General features: G+C 36.6%; 1 protein-coding gene across 4 annotated transcripts in view; it reads left to right on the plus strand.

Annotated features, from left to right (window-relative positions):
* SCAMP1 (secretory carrier membrane protein 1) overlaps positions 1 to 17531 on the plus strand; it is a 123956-nt gene that overhangs the window by 27589 nt on the left and 78836 nt on the right. The window contains exon 1 of one of the 4 annotated variants that reach the window (XM_074208389.1): positions 2623 to 2772. The exons of the other annotated variants lie outside the window; for them this stretch is intronic. Within the exon in view, the coding sequence (XP_074064490.1) occupies positions 2716 to 2772 (57 nt within the window). The 5' untranslated portion in view covers positions 2623 to 2715. Of the gene's footprint in view, positions 1 to 2622; positions 2773 to 17531 lie in introns of those variants that run through there. 4 annotated transcript variants of the gene reach the window in all.

Raw genomic sequence — 17531 nt, forward strand, 5'->3', positions numbered from 1 at the left:
ATATTAGAAAATATTAGAAAGATATTAGAAAAATATTTAACAAAAAAGTAAAGATACACTACAACATAGTGTTAATATATAGTTTTTCCATGTCCATATGTGACCAGCAGGGATACTTAGTTATAGTTTAGTGAGTTCCATTTCTGGAGTTTGACTCCACTGTCTTTGTAAGCTAGAAAGCTTAGTCTACCAGGCAACAATTCACAGGTATTCTGCCCAGCAGGATGTTCATTGTGGGGCTATCACTTCCTACAAATATTTTTGAAGTAGTAGGTAAAATATATCCCTTTTGAAGTGTTCTGTGCACCAGTATTTCTTTTAAAAAAATAAAAAAAGAACTTTAAAAAATGTTCCTAAATATTCTATGACCTGGTGAAGGCTATAAACTTTGTCAGCAACCATCAAGTTTTGATGGTTTTATTTGTTTTTTTCTTAATGAGTTTTGACTTCATTGATCCTTCAGGTTAAGTTCAGGTTAGCAACAGCTTAGCTGACTTTTTCATTGATGTAGTTTCTAAACCTTTTTGACTACCAGTCTAATCTTTTTAGCACATACTCATTGGTAGTTTCTGAGGTTTTTCTTTTCTAGCTCTAACTCTGAAATACTGTGATGCATACATTACTTAATTTTGTTATATACCCATACCAACACTAATAATTATATGAATTATGAAACATACAAATTGAAAATAAGAGAGGATGAAATAAAGATGAAATAATATTTAGTCCCAGAGTCAGTAGGAAGCCACTGGGATTTAGTGAATAGGGGAGGGGAATTGGTTAAATCTCTCCTTTAGGGAAAAAAAAGCATTTTTGGCAGCTGGGAGTAGGATGCAGAGGGGGAAAATTTAAAGTAGAGAGAGACCAATTAGGTTGTTGCCAAAGTCTTGCCATAATCCAGGTCTGAGACACTAAGGCTCTGAAAGAGTATGGGAACCTTGAGCAAAGAGAGAAACTGTACAGATGAAAGAGATGTTACATTGGTAGGAATGATAGGATTTGGCAATTGATAGGCTATATAGGGTAGGGGAGAATAAATGATTCCTTGGGTGTCTAGAAGGATATCGGGAACCCCTAGAGTAAAAGGGGAAGATACCATAAAAAGATCTAATACTGTAATCAGATCTGCATCTGGTGATTCAGATTGCAACCCATTCAAACCTACACATCCTGGACTATGGGGTTATTTGGAGAATGGGTTTTAGGTATTCTGGAGTGTGTGTGGGGGAAAGAGCTTTTCCCTACTTTCTGTACATGTGTTGATTATGGGATCATGGATTTAAAGATGGTTCTTTTTTTTTTGGTTTTTTGCAAGGCAATGGGGTGAAGTGACTTGTCCAAGGTCAGGCAGCTAGGTAATTATTAAGTGTCTGAGGTCAATTTTGAACTCAGGTCCTCCTGACTCCAGGGCGGTGCTGTATCCATTGCACCAGCTAGCTGCCCCGATGGAAGGGATCTTAATGACTAGGTGATTTGCACGGTTATAACTCATATTTCTACCCTCTGATCATGGAAGCTATGGTATCACGATAGCTTTCATCAGGTTTTGGTAGCTAGTTTTACTGCTTGCTGTCTGTGAATTTTCTATACTAGTCTATTGCTGATATGCAGGTGCTCTATGACTTAGTTTTAGAGTTATCTCGGGGGCATCGTTAGTGAATTGTGTAGAAGTGAGTACTCCTACACACCTGAAGGGGGTCAAGCATCCGGCAAAGTCCCTTCAAGAAAGGAGATGCCCAGATCTTCCTGACCCCCTGCCATGCTGCAAAGGGACAGGCACGCATGTCCTTACCTAGAGTCTGCACTGTGTATAATATACCTTTGCACGCTGTCTTCCCCACGTAGACTGTAAGTTCTCTGAGGGCAGGAACTATCTTTTGCCTTCTTTTTAAATGTCCCCAGCTTTCCTGGCACAAAGTAGGTAATTTAAAAAATGTTAACAGAATTCAACCAACGCAGGGGGGTGAGATTCAATGTAACTAAATTCAAATGTAACAAAACAAAAATTCGATAAAAACAGAGGAAACGTGATGTCTAGAAACTAAGTCATGTGCTGGAGCAGGGGTCCTTCGGGCTGGAGCCACACGTTCCCCCCTTCCAGCCCTTCCGAGGCCGAGCAGGGGTTCGGACCAGAGAGAGGCCCCAGCAGGCCTCCGCCCTGTGACGTCACTTCCGGGGCAGTAGCCATTTTGGGAGGCTTTTCCAGGCTGCCCCCTGGGGTGACCTCGGGGAGCGTGCCGAGCATGCGCAATGAGGAGAGCCCGCAAGCGTGTCTTCCGCTTTTCCGTGTTTTGGAGACGACCTAAAGCGCCCGAAAAAGAGTTCCATCAGTGGAGGGGGTGGGTTTCGGCGGACTCTGGGGGGCGGCCGCACTGTACCCGCGCGCTCCCCGCTCCCCTCCCCCCGCCGGGCCCGCCTTCCCTGCGCGGGCCGCGGCTCTTCCCGACTGAGCTCCCGCGAAAACCCGGCGCGGCGGAGCGCGGCTGGGGACGGCCGCACGGGGCATGCTCAGTAGCGGCGGCCCTTCGGGTCGCCAATAGGAGGCCGTGGCGCCGGCCCGGGATCGGCTCGGCGGCGGCGGCGGCGGCGGCGGCGGCGGCGACGTGAGCGCGCAAGGGGGGCGGCGGCGGCGGCGGCGGCATCGGCGGCAGCCTCGGCCCGCGGCATCTCCCTGTCTCTGCCCCTCGGCCCCCCGCTGCCGACGCCGCCAGCGACATGTCGGACTTCGACAGCAACCCGTTCGCGGACCCGGACCTCAACAACCCGTTCAAGGTGAGCGTCCGCCCCGCCCCCCCGGCACAAGTTTCGCCCCCCCCAGGCCCCCCTCCGGCCTTGTTTGTCTTTGGGGGAGGGGTCTTCACCCAGGGGCGGGGCTTGGCGGGGGGAGGGGGTGTGGAGGAGAAGAAAATGCCCGGGGGGGGCTGGTTGTCATGGGGACCGGGCGGGGAGGGGGCGCCGCCGCCGCGTGGGAGTGATGAGGAGGGGGAGGGGCGGCGCTGACAGGTGGGGGGGCCCCTTGAGGCCGGGCTGGGGGAAGATTGATTTTTCAAATAAAAGTTGACGAAATAAGCTTTTTTTTTTTTTTTTTTTTTTTTTTTACAAAAAAGGCAGCCCCAGCGCAGGTGAGCGGCGGCTCCCGCCCCACGCCTGCCGGCGCCAGGTGAAGCTGCGGGGACACTTTCCCAAGTCGGCGTCGTGCGTCACAGACGCCCCGGGCCCCGCCGGCCCCGCAGGCCGGCCCCGGCAGTCCGCGCTCGGCCGGTCCCTGCCCCGCTTTATTTTTAATGGCAGTGCTACTGCCTCCTGCCTGCCGTTTGGCCCCTTCCTCCAGTCTGTTCCCTTTAGTGTCTCTTGGCTTCTCGCGGGTAATTTGGCAAGTATCAGGAATTAGTATGCATTTGCAATACCACAGTGTGATTTTGTAAGTTTTTGAAGGAATTCTTTCTTCTGTTTATTTATACCGATTTCATCTTTTTATTGGGCATTTCTTCCCCCCCCCTTTTTTTTTTTAAAAGATTTTTGCAAGGCCATTGGAGTTAAGTGGCTTGCCCAAGGCCGGCTAGGTAATCTTTAAGTATCTGAAGTCGGGTTTGAACTCAGGTCCTCCTGACTCCAGGGCCGGTGCTCTATCCCCTGCGCCACCTAGCCGCCCCTATTAGGCATTTCTGAAGGAAAAATTTACTTGGTATTTTAACCAAAGAATACTTAATGAACATGTCATCTTTAAATGTCACCTTATTAGGTGAGTTTCTAGCGCTCATTTATGATTTTCGAGCTCTATCTGTTCAGTGTGCTTCCATAAATAATGTAAGATTCATATGATTTCAAATTTTTTTTTTCCTTAAACACGTGAAGTTATTTCAGAGCCTGGTAATTTGGCAGGTAACAGAAATTAGCGTGTATTTGCAAGACCAGAATGTGATTTTGCAAGTTTTTGAATGAACTCTTTCTTCTGTTTAGATTTATACTGATTTTATCTTTTATTAGACATTTCCGAAGTGAAAATTTACTTAGGACTTTAACCAAAGAATACTTAATGACTATGTCATCTTTAAATGTTACTTTATTAGTTTCTAGCTCTCATTTATGATTTTTCGAGTTTTTTTTTATGCTCGGTGTGCTTCCATAAATAATTTAGTAAGATTCACATGATTTCAAAAACATTTTTTTCTTAAACACATGTAGTTATTTCAGAGCCTTCAGCAAAAATGCAGCAAGAATGCTGTGTCTTCCCCCCCTTCTGACGTCCAAACTTTGCATAATTCCATACGGCAAAATAGTATTCAATAATACCATTTTATACTGCATGGTTTAGTTATTTTAAATCTTAGAAATTTTATAAGAACTGATATATCCAGAGGCTAATGATTGTTTAAGCACAGAAAATATTTAATATGTCATAATATGTATATAGGAGTAAGATTTCAAGTTGTTAACATAATTTGAATGCAGAAATTTTTACTTACATCTAAATTTTTCACCATCAACATTTATTTTACTCTTTTCAACACTAGTATACTCTCACTGTATTTGTCTTTCATATTTTTTAATGTTATATTATTTTTCCAATTGTTTTCAACATTCATCTTTTTGTAAGGTTTTCAGTTTAACATTTCTCTACCTCCCTCATTTCCCTCTCCCCTCCCCACAGCGGTGAGTAATCTGATAAAGGTTATACATGAGCAATCATTCTTTTATATTTTTTAGCCATTTTCTCCCAATTCTATATCTTCCTTATATATTTTTTCCTTTTTTTTTAAACTTTGCATTTCTACCTACAAGTATTCACTTCATATTTTCCCTGAGCTCCCACTACCTTAATGCAAATGGGATTTTCCATTTTCAGTACCAATTTCCTTTTAAAAAACCTTATGGCTTTTTCACCTTTTGAATCCATATACCAAGTTGTTACATGAGAGTCTTTATCACTTAGTATTCCCCCATTTAAATATATTTTACTTTCCTTTGTGCTTTTTTTATTTTTCCTACATCGTTATTTCTTTAACTGCTTTTCTTTTTTGTTCTAAAGGTTATCACAAGCACTTTGTTTGAGTCTTGGCAATCAATGACAATTTCTGATTCTTGGCTCAGTTTTTGCTTAAGCAATAACATTATGACATTAAAGTTTTCAGGCTCTTGTAAAATTACTGAGTTACTTAATGATTCATTTCTTGTTTATATGATTCAAGTTTACAAAGTGAATTCTCCAACACCCTTAATGTACATACACTTGTGAATTGTTTTAATTAATGTGTTTATCATAAATAAATAAATAAAATAAATAAATAAATAAAATAAATAAAATAAAATAAAATAAATAAAATAAATAAATAAATAAAAACTCCAGACACACCATATAGTATGCTTAAGATTAGTGGCAGCCTCAGTTGCTCCTTACGTAGAGACCTTCTTCCCAATCAGTTCTTTGACTTGCTGGCATAGTGAGGCTTATCAGATCAGTAGTTAGATTGCTCTGGAATATGAAGCTATGAATTCTAACTTTTCCAAAGTAAAATATCTCTTCTTAGTCACCATTAACTATCTGTGTTGCCTCCTCTTTCAAAAAAGGTAAGCTCCTTGAGGGCAGGAATGGTTTTCCATTTGTATCCCCAATGTCAGCACAGTTCTTGGCATATAATAAATGTTTGTTGTTGCTGTTCAGTGTTGTCTGCCTTTTTGTGATCCCATTTTGGGTTTTCTTGGCAAAGATACTGAATAGTTTTCCTTCTCTAGCTCATTTTACAGATGAGTAAGTGTCTGACACTGGATTTGAACTGAGGAATAAGTGTCCTAACTTCAGACACCATATTCTGTGTACTGTGGGGCCACCTAGCTGCCTCAGTATGGGTCTACTAAATGTTTTTTCTTTTATTTAAAAAAAAATGGTCATTACTAAAGTGAAGTTTGGAAATTTCTCAGCACACCATCTTGAGCTGATATCACCTGATTTAAAGCAGAAGGAAAAAAAATAGTTTCAAAAGTAGTAAATATTTACTAAAATGAGATTTTTGACTGTTGAATTTTGCAAAGTTAATAAAAATAAACTTTTCTTTTTTAATACATTTTTTAAAAAACTGTCAAAAGATGGTAGAGGGAGACCTGGACTCAGAGGCAGTAAGAGCCAAGTTCAAGTCCAAAGTCTGTCATAGATTGACTATCACTTTGAGCAAGTCAGTAGTCCATACAACTGTTACTTTAAGTTGCAAGAGAAAGAAAGTAGGGGCCTGCCTTGGTAGAGGAAGTTTCCTCACAAAAGAGTTTTCTAAAGCAATGGAGTCACAGATCCAGTTTCTTTTCTGTGTTCCTATTTTTTTTAAACCATATATATGAAAGGCTGAGTAGTAGTATAGATGACATTGAGCCACCACATGGAAATAGCTGATTTTTGTCCTAATGAGAGTACACTGTTAACAGGAAGAAATCATGGGGCATTTTGACAGTAGTAAACATTTATTAAACACCTATTATGTGGCAAATACTGTGTTAAGCAGCTGAGGATATAAATACTTAAAACAAAAAAAAGACAACCCGTCCTGCAATTTATAGTCTAAGGTGGGGGAGGGGAAAGGAGAGAAAACAGAAAAACCAAAAGGGCTGGGGGCAGGGAGAGCATGGTCAGAGGTTGTATGTTCTAGTCTCAAAGAAATACAGCCCGGCAAGGTAATAGGATTAAAATGATCAAGAACTTTTAAAAATTCATTTCCAACAAACATTAAATGCCTGCTCCCTACTGTACATTTGCAGAGTGGGGATATAGTGATGAAACAGGATCTAGTACTTGCCTTCGAGAAGCCAACATTTCCTATGTCCATGATAAATTAAGTAACCAGATAAGTAGTACAAGTTGAAACATAATGTATAGAATAGAAGCACAGGCAGAATGGTTATGAGGGGGATTCTGAGAAAGCTCTATTTTAACAAATATTGCTTACCTATTAAGTGTCAGATATTAGGACAAAAATGAAATTGTCCTTCCCTTCCGGGACTTTATATATACTGGGAAGGGGAAAGGGATTTAACATTGGATAAGTAAATATAAAGTATTTTGTTGTGAGGCTTATGTAAGACTTTTTGCAAACTTTAAAAAGTTACATAAATGTCATTTAGAAAGCCATACAGAATAATTTTAAGAATAACAATTGGGGAGATCAGGATTGGCCTTTTATAGGCAGATGTGTTTTGGAGGAAACTAATACCTGTTTTGCAGACATGTATAAAGACAGAGTTGGGACATAGAATTTGTATACATCCAACTTCTTATAGGAAATGACATCAGTGACAGGACTTGAAGAAAAGATTTAAATAAAGCTAGAGGGAGGTACAGTGGAGAGTGTACTGAGAATCAGTAGTCAAATGCTATCTCTGATGTTTATTTACCAGTTACTTTGGGCAAGGAATTTAACCTCCCTGAACTTGTTTTCTTATCGGTAAAATGAGAAGTTTGAATGAGATGACCTTTGAGGTTCCATGCTGCTCTAGATCTAGGTTCCTGCATGTGCAACTGCTTGGGAAGATCATCCTAGAGGTGGAAGACTCTTTGTCTAGTGGATAGCTTTTAGAGGTGGGAGAAAACAGATCAGGGAAAGGTCAGTAGTCTGGTATAGGAGAAATAGGCTGTGATGAGTCTGGAAAGAAAGGTTAGAAACCAATTACGGGCACCTGTTATTTTGCTAACTCATAGGATTATAGGATATTGTCCTCGAAGGAAATTTATCCTTTAATTTAATCAAGATTCCTACTTTTGCAGAAAAGGAAACTGAGATGAAAGAGATTACTTGTTTAAGATGCAGTGGCAGAATGAATTTGCTGCTTTTTTTTCTGTGATTTTCTTTACTTGGTTATATTGCTTTATTGAGAGATTCATCTGTTTTTCTTTGTTTTAGTAATTCACCATAATAATGCTGTCTTTGTAATCTATTCCATTTAACTGTTTGAATATGTTGTTTTAATAAAGTCCCTTGGATGGGATTTTTTTTTTTTTTTTGTTAAATCAAAGTTGCCTTTTAGGGACAACAGTAAGATAGTGTTAGGCTTGAAGTCAGAAAGACCTGAGTACAAATTTGTCCTTAGACACTGATTGACTATGTGACCCTGGGCAAACCACTTAACCTTTGTTTCCACAGCTGTAAAATGGAGATTAATAATATCATCTACTTCCTAGGGTTGTAAGGATCCAATGAGATGAAAAAGTAAAAAGCACTTAGCATGGTGCTATATAAATTGCTTTTATTATTATTAAATTGTGATGTAAATGAAAATTAATCAGTTTATCTTATATCAAAGCAAACTAGGTTTCATTCTGTTTGATATGTACTTTTATACCTACTCTGTTCTAATCAGCACCTTCCTCTTTAAGGAAATATTAGTTAATTTTTATATCTTACTAGGCTGTCTCTAAAAGTAAATATAGGTTTCATAAAACATGTTTTTTAATCATTTTTTTTAGTGTTTTCATAGGATTATCAAAAGCCTGACCTAGAATTTTAAGACTGTAAGAGATCTTAAAAGATTATATGGCCCATCCCTTTAATTTTGCATATGAGAAAACAGGGCCATAATAGTCACTCTGTCCCTGTCACAAAGTTGGTGACAGAATTTCATTCAGTCTCCTGACTTTTCTATTTTCTGCTATTTCCATCATGCCTACTTGCTCTCCTCAGTTGGTACTTGATCAGGTTGATATTTTGGTGTCTGGTTCTCTGTGAATCCTTTACAAGAGGTTATTTTTAACTTTAGTTAACTGTACTTTTTAGCTACTTGATCAGTGGGGCCCTGGATACTATTAGTTCTTCTGAAGTGAAGGTAGGATCCAATTGGACTAATGTAGTAAAACCTGATTTGTTGATTCCTGCCAAATCTGCATTTTAAATGACTTGTTGGTAAAAGGATACTACCCTGCTGTTTAGAATAGACTTTGTTCTTTACTTGGTTGTTAACTGAGGAAAGTTATTTGTCATGCTAAAAAAGAAACTAGAAAACCACTCAGGTTATGTTTGAAATGTCTCTAAAGGATTGTATGTAAAGTTAATTCCCCTAAATAAAGTTATTTTTTATGAACTTTGTAAAACACAAGAACGAATTTAGGGCAAATCCAATTTTAGCAAAAAATTTGTATAGCAAAATTTGTGCTGGTATTTGCAGGAATGAGGAAAGATTTTCTTTTGACTAAGTGGTAATAGGACAGCTAAACTATCTTGAATATAAGATTGACTTATTGGCATAGTGTCTACTTTGTCTTTCTGTAATAAGAAATACATATAGAGTCGTTAAAAATCGCATTCAGCAATTTCCCCAGTTATTTCTTAGAAATTGTTATTGAAAGAATTTATATTTTGAAATCATGATCTTTAAGACTTAAAGAAAATCTTTCTGAACAAGCTTATTTCCAATTGTAGTTGATATACTAGTTGACACTTTTTAAAATGTTGTATATGTGATCAGAGTTGAATATTTGGTAAAGGGTTTTATTTAATAAAGGAATGTTAAGTTACTTCATTAATCTATTCAGTAAAATTTGTTTCAAATAAAATTATAATTAAGGGCTTATTTTTAAACAACCTTTAGTATTATAAATAAAAAATAAACTAAATCTAGGCATTCATTAAAATGATCATTTTAAATATACTATGCTGATTTATTATATATACCATACTGAATTAGAAAAATGTTAAGTGAAAAAAGCATAGCACAAATAATAATCTTTGTAAAATGATCTATATGCATAAATAATGAGGTAATTTTGGCGATTACTAGGTTATAGCAGGAACTTGGGTAAATTTTTTTTTTAAAAATTAAATCATTAGAGAGGCATTGAGGTGGAGTATAGTGAGTTGCTAGACTAGCAGTCTGGTGAAACCTGGGTTCAAATTCTGGCTCAGGTACTTGTTAGCATTGTGACCTGGGCCTGTCTTTTAAATACTAAGGGCCACAGTTGGCCTGTCTTTTAAAAACTCAGGGCCTCAGTTTCCTCATCTTCAAATTGAAGGACTTGGCCTGGAATGTTATGTCTTTTTTAGCTCTAATTCTGTGATCCTATTTTCTTTTGTAAGAAAGCATTGCTGTTTTAATTAAATAATAATGGTTTTTAAAAAGATGTGCTTTCAATTTAGTTTGCCTGATCTGAGAGTTTGCCTAAAACAGAAAAGTTGGTTTCAAAAATCTATGATCCAGATTTTCTTCTGTTTAATCCTCTAGTTATAATGAAATAAAACCAGAATCATAGGATTATAGATTTAAAAAGCTGGAAGGAGCCATGTAGGTTATCTGTCTAGCTGGCACCAGATCATGCTTCATATGTCCTTTAGCTATTCTCCCCTAGTTACCTCACTATTTATCCTCCCCTACCTCCTCAATGCTGCTCTGTAATAAAATCGGTACTAGCATGCCACCATTGTTCCTGAAAGGAAAACAACTTGACTGCTCTTCATGCCTGTGATCTTTTCCTGGCCACCCTTCCCATAAATAAAAAATAAACACTCCCTTTCTTCTCCTCCCACATCCATAAATACATACATATATGCAGACACACAATACACACATATTTATGTGTATATAGATATACAGGCATATTTATATAGAAATAGCCATAGAGGTATATTATTGTTTTGTTTTGTTCTTCTTTCTCAAAGAAGACCATGACATTAGGGAGGTGATGCCATGACAAGCACATGAATTGGATTTGAGTGGGGGGGGATGCTGTTTTAATTCACTTGTTCCACCAGCCTCACTTTCTCCTCTGGAACCATCTGGGTCCAGTGACCAGATATGAATCAGGATGACTGGAGATGACCCTGGATGTGATGCAGTCAGAGTTAAGTGACTTGTCCAAGATCACACAGCTAGTGCGTCAAGGGTCTGAGACCAGATTTGAACTCATATCCTTCTGAATGCAGAGGTAAATAGACTCCTGTTGTTAACATGTAAGCTTTCTAAGGATGGAGACTTTTTTTTTTGCTTTTATCTGTATTATTGAGCATAGGGCTGGACTTAATGATTTTTCTTTGGTTTATTCACCTGATCATTAGATAAAGAATTAGAAAGGGCAGACTATAGCAGTATTTAGTCCAGTCCCCTCATTTTGAAGATGAAGAAACTTAGGCTCTAAGAGTTTTAAGTCACTTTTTCCAACAGTGCCAAAGAGCACTGCTGGAATTTGAACCCAGGGGCTCTGATTCCATTATGTTGTATTTGTATGAGCATCACTCTTCTAGTAACTTAAAGTTTGGATCTGGAGATTAAGAAGAATATCGAATATTTTTATTGTTCTATTATCTATGCAAATTTTGTTCTCAACTTGACTCAAGCAAGGTATGGTTTCCCTTTACCTAATGGTCAATTGTGCTTTTGAGTTTCTCATTTGTTTTTTAGATTACTTTCCTTAAAAAAGCTTGTGCTGGATTTACAATTTTACATGAAAATATCTATAAAGAGAAGTATACACATTATCTCTGCCCTTTGGTAGGTTATAGAATAAGACAAATTCTGTTTTGTATATATAAGATGGAAAAAGACTGTAAATAAAAATTAATGAAGTGAACTGATTCGGTATGCCTGCAAATAATTGCATTTTAGAGTAGAAGGTAAGGATAACTATAGGAAGAGGAGAGGGTTTTAATTGATCAGTTGAATATGTAATTGAGTATCTGCTGTGTGTAAGGCACTTGTGGGATACAAAGAAGGGTAAGTTCTTTAATGACAAAATCGATATGTTAAACTGGAAAGTTTAAATATAAACATGTGAGAAGTTAGATGAAAATGGGATATAATCTCATGACAATAAAAGAAATAGCACAAGCTTGTACATTATTAATAGCCAGGTGGATAGTCTAGTGCATCAGATAGAGCCACCTTTGAGTCAGGAAGATGGAGTTTGAATCCTGCCTTAAACACTTGATACTTCCTAGCAAGTGAGCAAGCCACTTAATCCTGATTGCTTTGTATCCAGGGCCATCTCCAATGTTCTGATTTCATATCTGGCCATTGGATCCAGATGGCTCTAGAGGAGAAAGAGAAGGTGGTGACTTAGCACAGCATTCTTCTCACTTAAGTCCAATTCATGTGTTTGTCATGGCATCACTTCCTTGATGTTGTAGTCTTCAAGAATGAAGGACAAACATAATCATCAGTATAGTGTAGTAGATTCAGAGAAGGGAGAGAGGTGGTAATGAAATTGTAGTAAGTTGTCTGAACTGAGGAGAGATTTTAGCTGAGTCTTTAAAGATGAATGTCATGGATAGGGAAAGGAGTAAGGATATGGGGATTAAGGGAAGTTTAGGAAGACTTTCTGGATGAAGAGAATGCCATGAGTTGTAGAGGTAGGATCATGTAACATTTCTTCCAGACTGAACAGCAGACAAGTTTGAATGGATCCATGGATTAGGAATGTACATGGTGAGGTTGGACGAGACAGTGAATATTAACATGAAACAGAACAGATTTGGGGAATTTGATAGAAGTTCCATTGAACTCCTGCTTTGTTGCATCTGCTGGTATAGCCTTCAATCTAAGCCACTTCCTACCAAATTATAAGTTTGATTCAGTTCATGACTGACAATGGATTTCATCACCAAAGATCAGCCTATGTCAGAGTTAGTCAAGTGATGACAATTTTTTTTTTTAAAGTTCCAGCCACTCAAAAAATACAGTCCACTAAGATATAGTGGTTATGATTTGTTTCAGTGTGGGAAGTGCCTACATTGGTGAAATCACAAAATCTTGAACTATTGGAGCCAGAGGAAGGAAAATTTTTTTATCTTTTGATGTTGCTTGAAAAAAAATTTGGAGTAGGGAAATGAGAAAATCAAAGATACTGAGTTGGAATTCATTTCAATAAACATTTAAGTGCTTTCTGCATGCCAGGTACTAGGGAATACAGAGACAAATAAAATAATTTCCTAAAAGTCTCAGAGGAATTTACAACTAATTGGGGGTGGAGGAGGAGGCAAGGTAGATAAATACAAAATACTTACTAAAATAAATTCGAAGTAATTTCAGGCATTGGGGATATCACTAACTTAGCAGCTTAATGGTGCAGTAGTTAGAAGACAAGGACCTGGATGACCTAAAGGATCATGTAGTGATATAGTGTCTTGTATAGAAATGGGGAACTTAGGAAGACAAGTTAATTTTTGAGGAAATATTCTAAGTTGTTTCAGACATGTTTAGTTTGAAGTGCCTACAGTGCCTATTGGATATTTCTAGCTTGAAATTGGTAATGTAAGACTCAGTCTCAGGAGAGTTATCAAGGTGGAATAATGTGGCTTCAGATCTGGGAATCCTCTAAAGATGATAGCACTGAAATACTATTTATACTAAAATGATAGGTTTATTCTTCTAATCTTTATTCTTTTCTAATTTTTTTAACCTTTGCTCTAATGAGTAGAATATGTGATTGTATGCAGACAATTAATTCTGAAATGATTTGCAAAGCTATACTGAGTTGTTTACTGGCTATTAAGATGCTGTTAGTTACATATTTTTGTGTGATGTTTGAGATGTTTTTTGAGTAATAATACTATCTTTGATGGTTTCTTTTCTGGAGGCATCTTTTCCTTTTCAAGATACTGAAAATTGTTACTTTGAGCGCCTTTAAAATTGTTTTCATTTAATAGTTTTCTTGTATGTACCTGGATAAATAGAGCTTAATTTTTTTTTGTTTTGTTTCATGTTCAGTGCCTATTTTCATTTTGAAGTCTGTATTCTTGATATACAGATATAAAAAGGCTTCTGGAAATTGACAATAGGGAAAGTTAGAATAGAGGTAGATGAGCAATGGACCCCCCCCCCCCCCCCCACACACACACCTTGTAGATCTAAGCTGGGATAGAATCAGTACTAGGTGCTTTGCCCTTTGAAAGGAGCCAAATGACATTCAAAACCTCTTCTTCAGTTGGAACTTCAACTTGGGATTGATTGACTAAACTTGAGGTAAATGGTCAAGGCTTCTGCATTGCTTGTATTTTTACTTTTTGATGTAATTAAATGCTACCTCTGGGAAAGCTTATTTTGTACCCCTCTGTACTTGAGGTGATAGAGACTATCTCACAAACTCTGTGTCTGGTCAGAACTTTATTAAAGTATCATGAATATCCTGTCCAGTTTGGTTATGCCATACATCGTGTCAAAGCCATCTTTCCTCACCTATGGACCATAAGCATCTGGTCCATTGAAGCACACAAAAAAATATCACACAAATAATGAGCAAACCTATCCTCGACTGTTTCTAATATTCCTATATTAGATATATCTCTCATCCTTTCCAGCTCACCCCTGCATGTTCCGTTCCCCCCCCCCCCCTTTCCCTTTCAAAGTTCCCTGTCTGCCTTCTAGTTGCTATTTCTTGGAGCTCATCCTGCTTCTTTATATCTCTGGGTCATTGAGTCAGTTCTATGAATTCATTCACACTCTTGCTCAAACCCTACTCCATCAATTCCACTGCTGGTATATGCCTGAAGGACGACCTCTTACACAAAAAGATCCCTTATATACTAGACTATTCAAAGAAAGTCTTTTTTGTTACTGAAAAAAACCCAAAACTTTAGAAACAAAGTTAGCTGTCCAATAATTGGGTAATGCTTGAACAAATTGTGATATGTAAATATAGTGGGATATTATTTTATAAAAAACCATGACTATAAGGAAAGCTGACAAACCTGGGAAGACTCAAATGAACTGATGAAAAGTAAAGAAAGCAGAACCAAGAAAGGTTATAGTGTCTACAGAAATGTAAGTGGAAACAGTAATAGATAACTGACCTTGGATTATATAACCAGTAGGCCCTAGATGATGAAACATCTCTCTTCTCTTTATAGAAAGATTAAGAAATAAAGGTACTGAAAATTATACTCCTTGACAGAATTGAAAAATATTTTTCAGTGTTTTTCTTCCCACATTTCTTAAGACCTTAATCATAAAAGTTGACATTTTTGTAAGGACTCTTAAGGTTTTTTGGGGTTTTTTGAATTTTTATTTTCGGTTCCAAATTCTTTCCCTCCGTCTATCTCCCTTTTCCATCTATTGAGAAGGCAAGAAATAGGACAACTCTATGTAGTGAGCATTGCATATGCAATGCAAACATACCGGTATATATATACACACTTAAGCATATATGAAGTCACGTAGAATATTTCCATCTTAAAAAAATACAAAAAAAAGAATATTTCCATCTTAGTTATATTGAGGAAGAAAATAAAAACGTACTTCTGTTTTCACTCAGTTCATCAGTTCTCTGGAGAAGAGTACTATTTTCTATCATAAGTTCTTTGGAATTGTCATGGATTATTTAATTGATCAGGGTAGCTAAATATTTCACAGCTGATTATCATTACAATATTGCTGTTACTACACACAATCTTCTCCTGTTCACTTTTATATCAATTCATGTCTTCCCAGATTTTCCTGAAAGCATCTCTTTGATCTCTTTTTTTAAAAAAAACTGTTAATACAGTGGTATTTCATCACAGTCATATGCTGCAACTTATTCATCCATTCCTTAATTGATGGGTATCCCCTTGATTTCTATTTCTTTGCCAACACAAAAAGAACTGCTATAAATATTTTTGTACATGCTGACTCTCCCTTTTTCTTTGATATTTTTTTGGGGGGGGGCTATAGATCTGGTACTAGTATTATTGGATCTAAGGTTTGACACCATTTTATAACCTTTGAGTTCTTCAGTATGGTTGGACCAGTTCACAGGTACACCAACAGTGCATTAATATGCCTATTTTTCCACACTCCATTCAGCATTTGTCATTTTTCATTTCTGCTATAAAAGCTAATTTGATTTGTGTGAGGTAAGGGGTACCTCAGATTTATTTTAATGTGCATTTCTATAATTATTAGTGTTTTAGAACATTCTTTCACATGGTTGTTAATGGTCAAAAGCTTTTTCCACATCTCTTGATATTATCATATTTTATTGTTTTTAATCTTTGAGATGGCTAATTATGCTTATAATTTTCCTAATTAACCCAGCCCTGCAAGTTGATATAAATCCTATCTGGTCATACTATATGATCTTTGTGTCATACTACTGCAGTCTCCTTTCTAATATTTTATCTAACATTTTTGCATTAGGATTCATTAGGAAAATTGGCCCATAGTTTACTTAACTTTTTTTTGTCTTCATTTTTTATATATCAAAGCTAGATTTCAAGAAGTTGACATAATTTTGGAATTTTTCTTTCAGTATTTGGTAGAATTCCCTTATAAATTCACCTGATCCTGAGATATTTTCCCTTAGGGAACTCATTTATGGTTTGTTCAATTTCATTTTATAATACAGGATTATTTAAAGATTCAATTTTCTTAACCTGGGCAATTCCATTTTGTTGGCATTTAACTGGACAAAATAATCTGATAATTGCTTTAATTCTATCCTTAAACATTGTACATTTACCTTTTTCATTTTTGAGAATGGTAATATTTAGTTTTCTTTATTTTTAATTAGTCAATTCTTTATTTTGTAATTTTTTTTATAAAACTAACTCCTAGTTTTGTTTGTTCAACTTTAAAGAAAACTTTCAATTTTATTAATGTCTCCTTTGATTTTTCTGGATTTTTATTTTTGAATTGAGGATTTTTTTATATGTTGTAATTTTTTTTGCATTGTAATAGTTTTTTAAATTGTTTACTCAAATGTATACTTTTTTCTCTCTTTTTCTGATGTGAGAAATAATCATTTTCCCCTAAATACTGCTTTGGGCTGAATCCTAGAAATTTTGGAATGTTGTCTTGTTGTTAGCTTTAATAAAATTATTGATTTTTTTTTCAACCTCTGATTTGTTCTTTGACCCATTCATTCTTTATGATTATTTTTTCAGTTAATTTTTAGTCTTTTTCCTAGAGCCTTTATTGAATGTAATTTTTCTTGCATTATAGTCTGTAAATTATGCATTTAATATTTCTGCTTTTCTGCATTTGTATGTGAGGTTTTATGCATTAATATGTGATCCATATTTGTAAAGGTGCCATGCATATCTCTTTTTGTAAAGACTCATTCAGCATTTTCCAGAGTTCTATCATATCTTATCAAAAATTTTGTCTCATCTCCTTATTTATTTTGTGGTTAGATTTGTCTAGATATGAGAGGGATGAATGAGGCCTCTGACTATTTCCTTCTTTAATTAATTTAACTTTTCCTTAAAGAATTTGGTTGCTATGTCATTTTATGTAGATGGCTTCAGTATTTGTAATACCTATGGTACCTTTTGCTTGATTATCTTCTTTTACTGAGGAGGTCAGTTTTTGTTTTTGGTTTGTTTGAGATCATGATTACTACCTTTGGCTTTTTTTTTCTCATTTTAACTACTCTGAAGCATAATAGATTCTGCTTTAGCCCCCTTTTTTTAACCCTGTGTTTTTCTACTTCAGGTGTGTTTCTTGTTAAAAACATACTGTTGGATTCTGGTTTCTGATTTCATTCTGCTGCCTTTTATTTTTTGGTTGAGTTCATCCCATTTATCTTCACAGTTACGATTACTGTGTTCTACTTCATCCTGTTTTCTTCTATTTATTATTCTGTTTTTGTA

The sequence above is a fragment of the Macrotis lagotis genome, chromosome X, assembly GCF_037893015.1.
Source record: "Macrotis lagotis isolate mMagLag1 chromosome X, bilby.v1.9.chrom.fasta, whole genome shotgun sequence".
NCBI classification, from domain to species: Eukaryota; Metazoa; Chordata; class Mammalia; order Peramelemorphia; family Peramelidae; genus Macrotis; species Macrotis lagotis.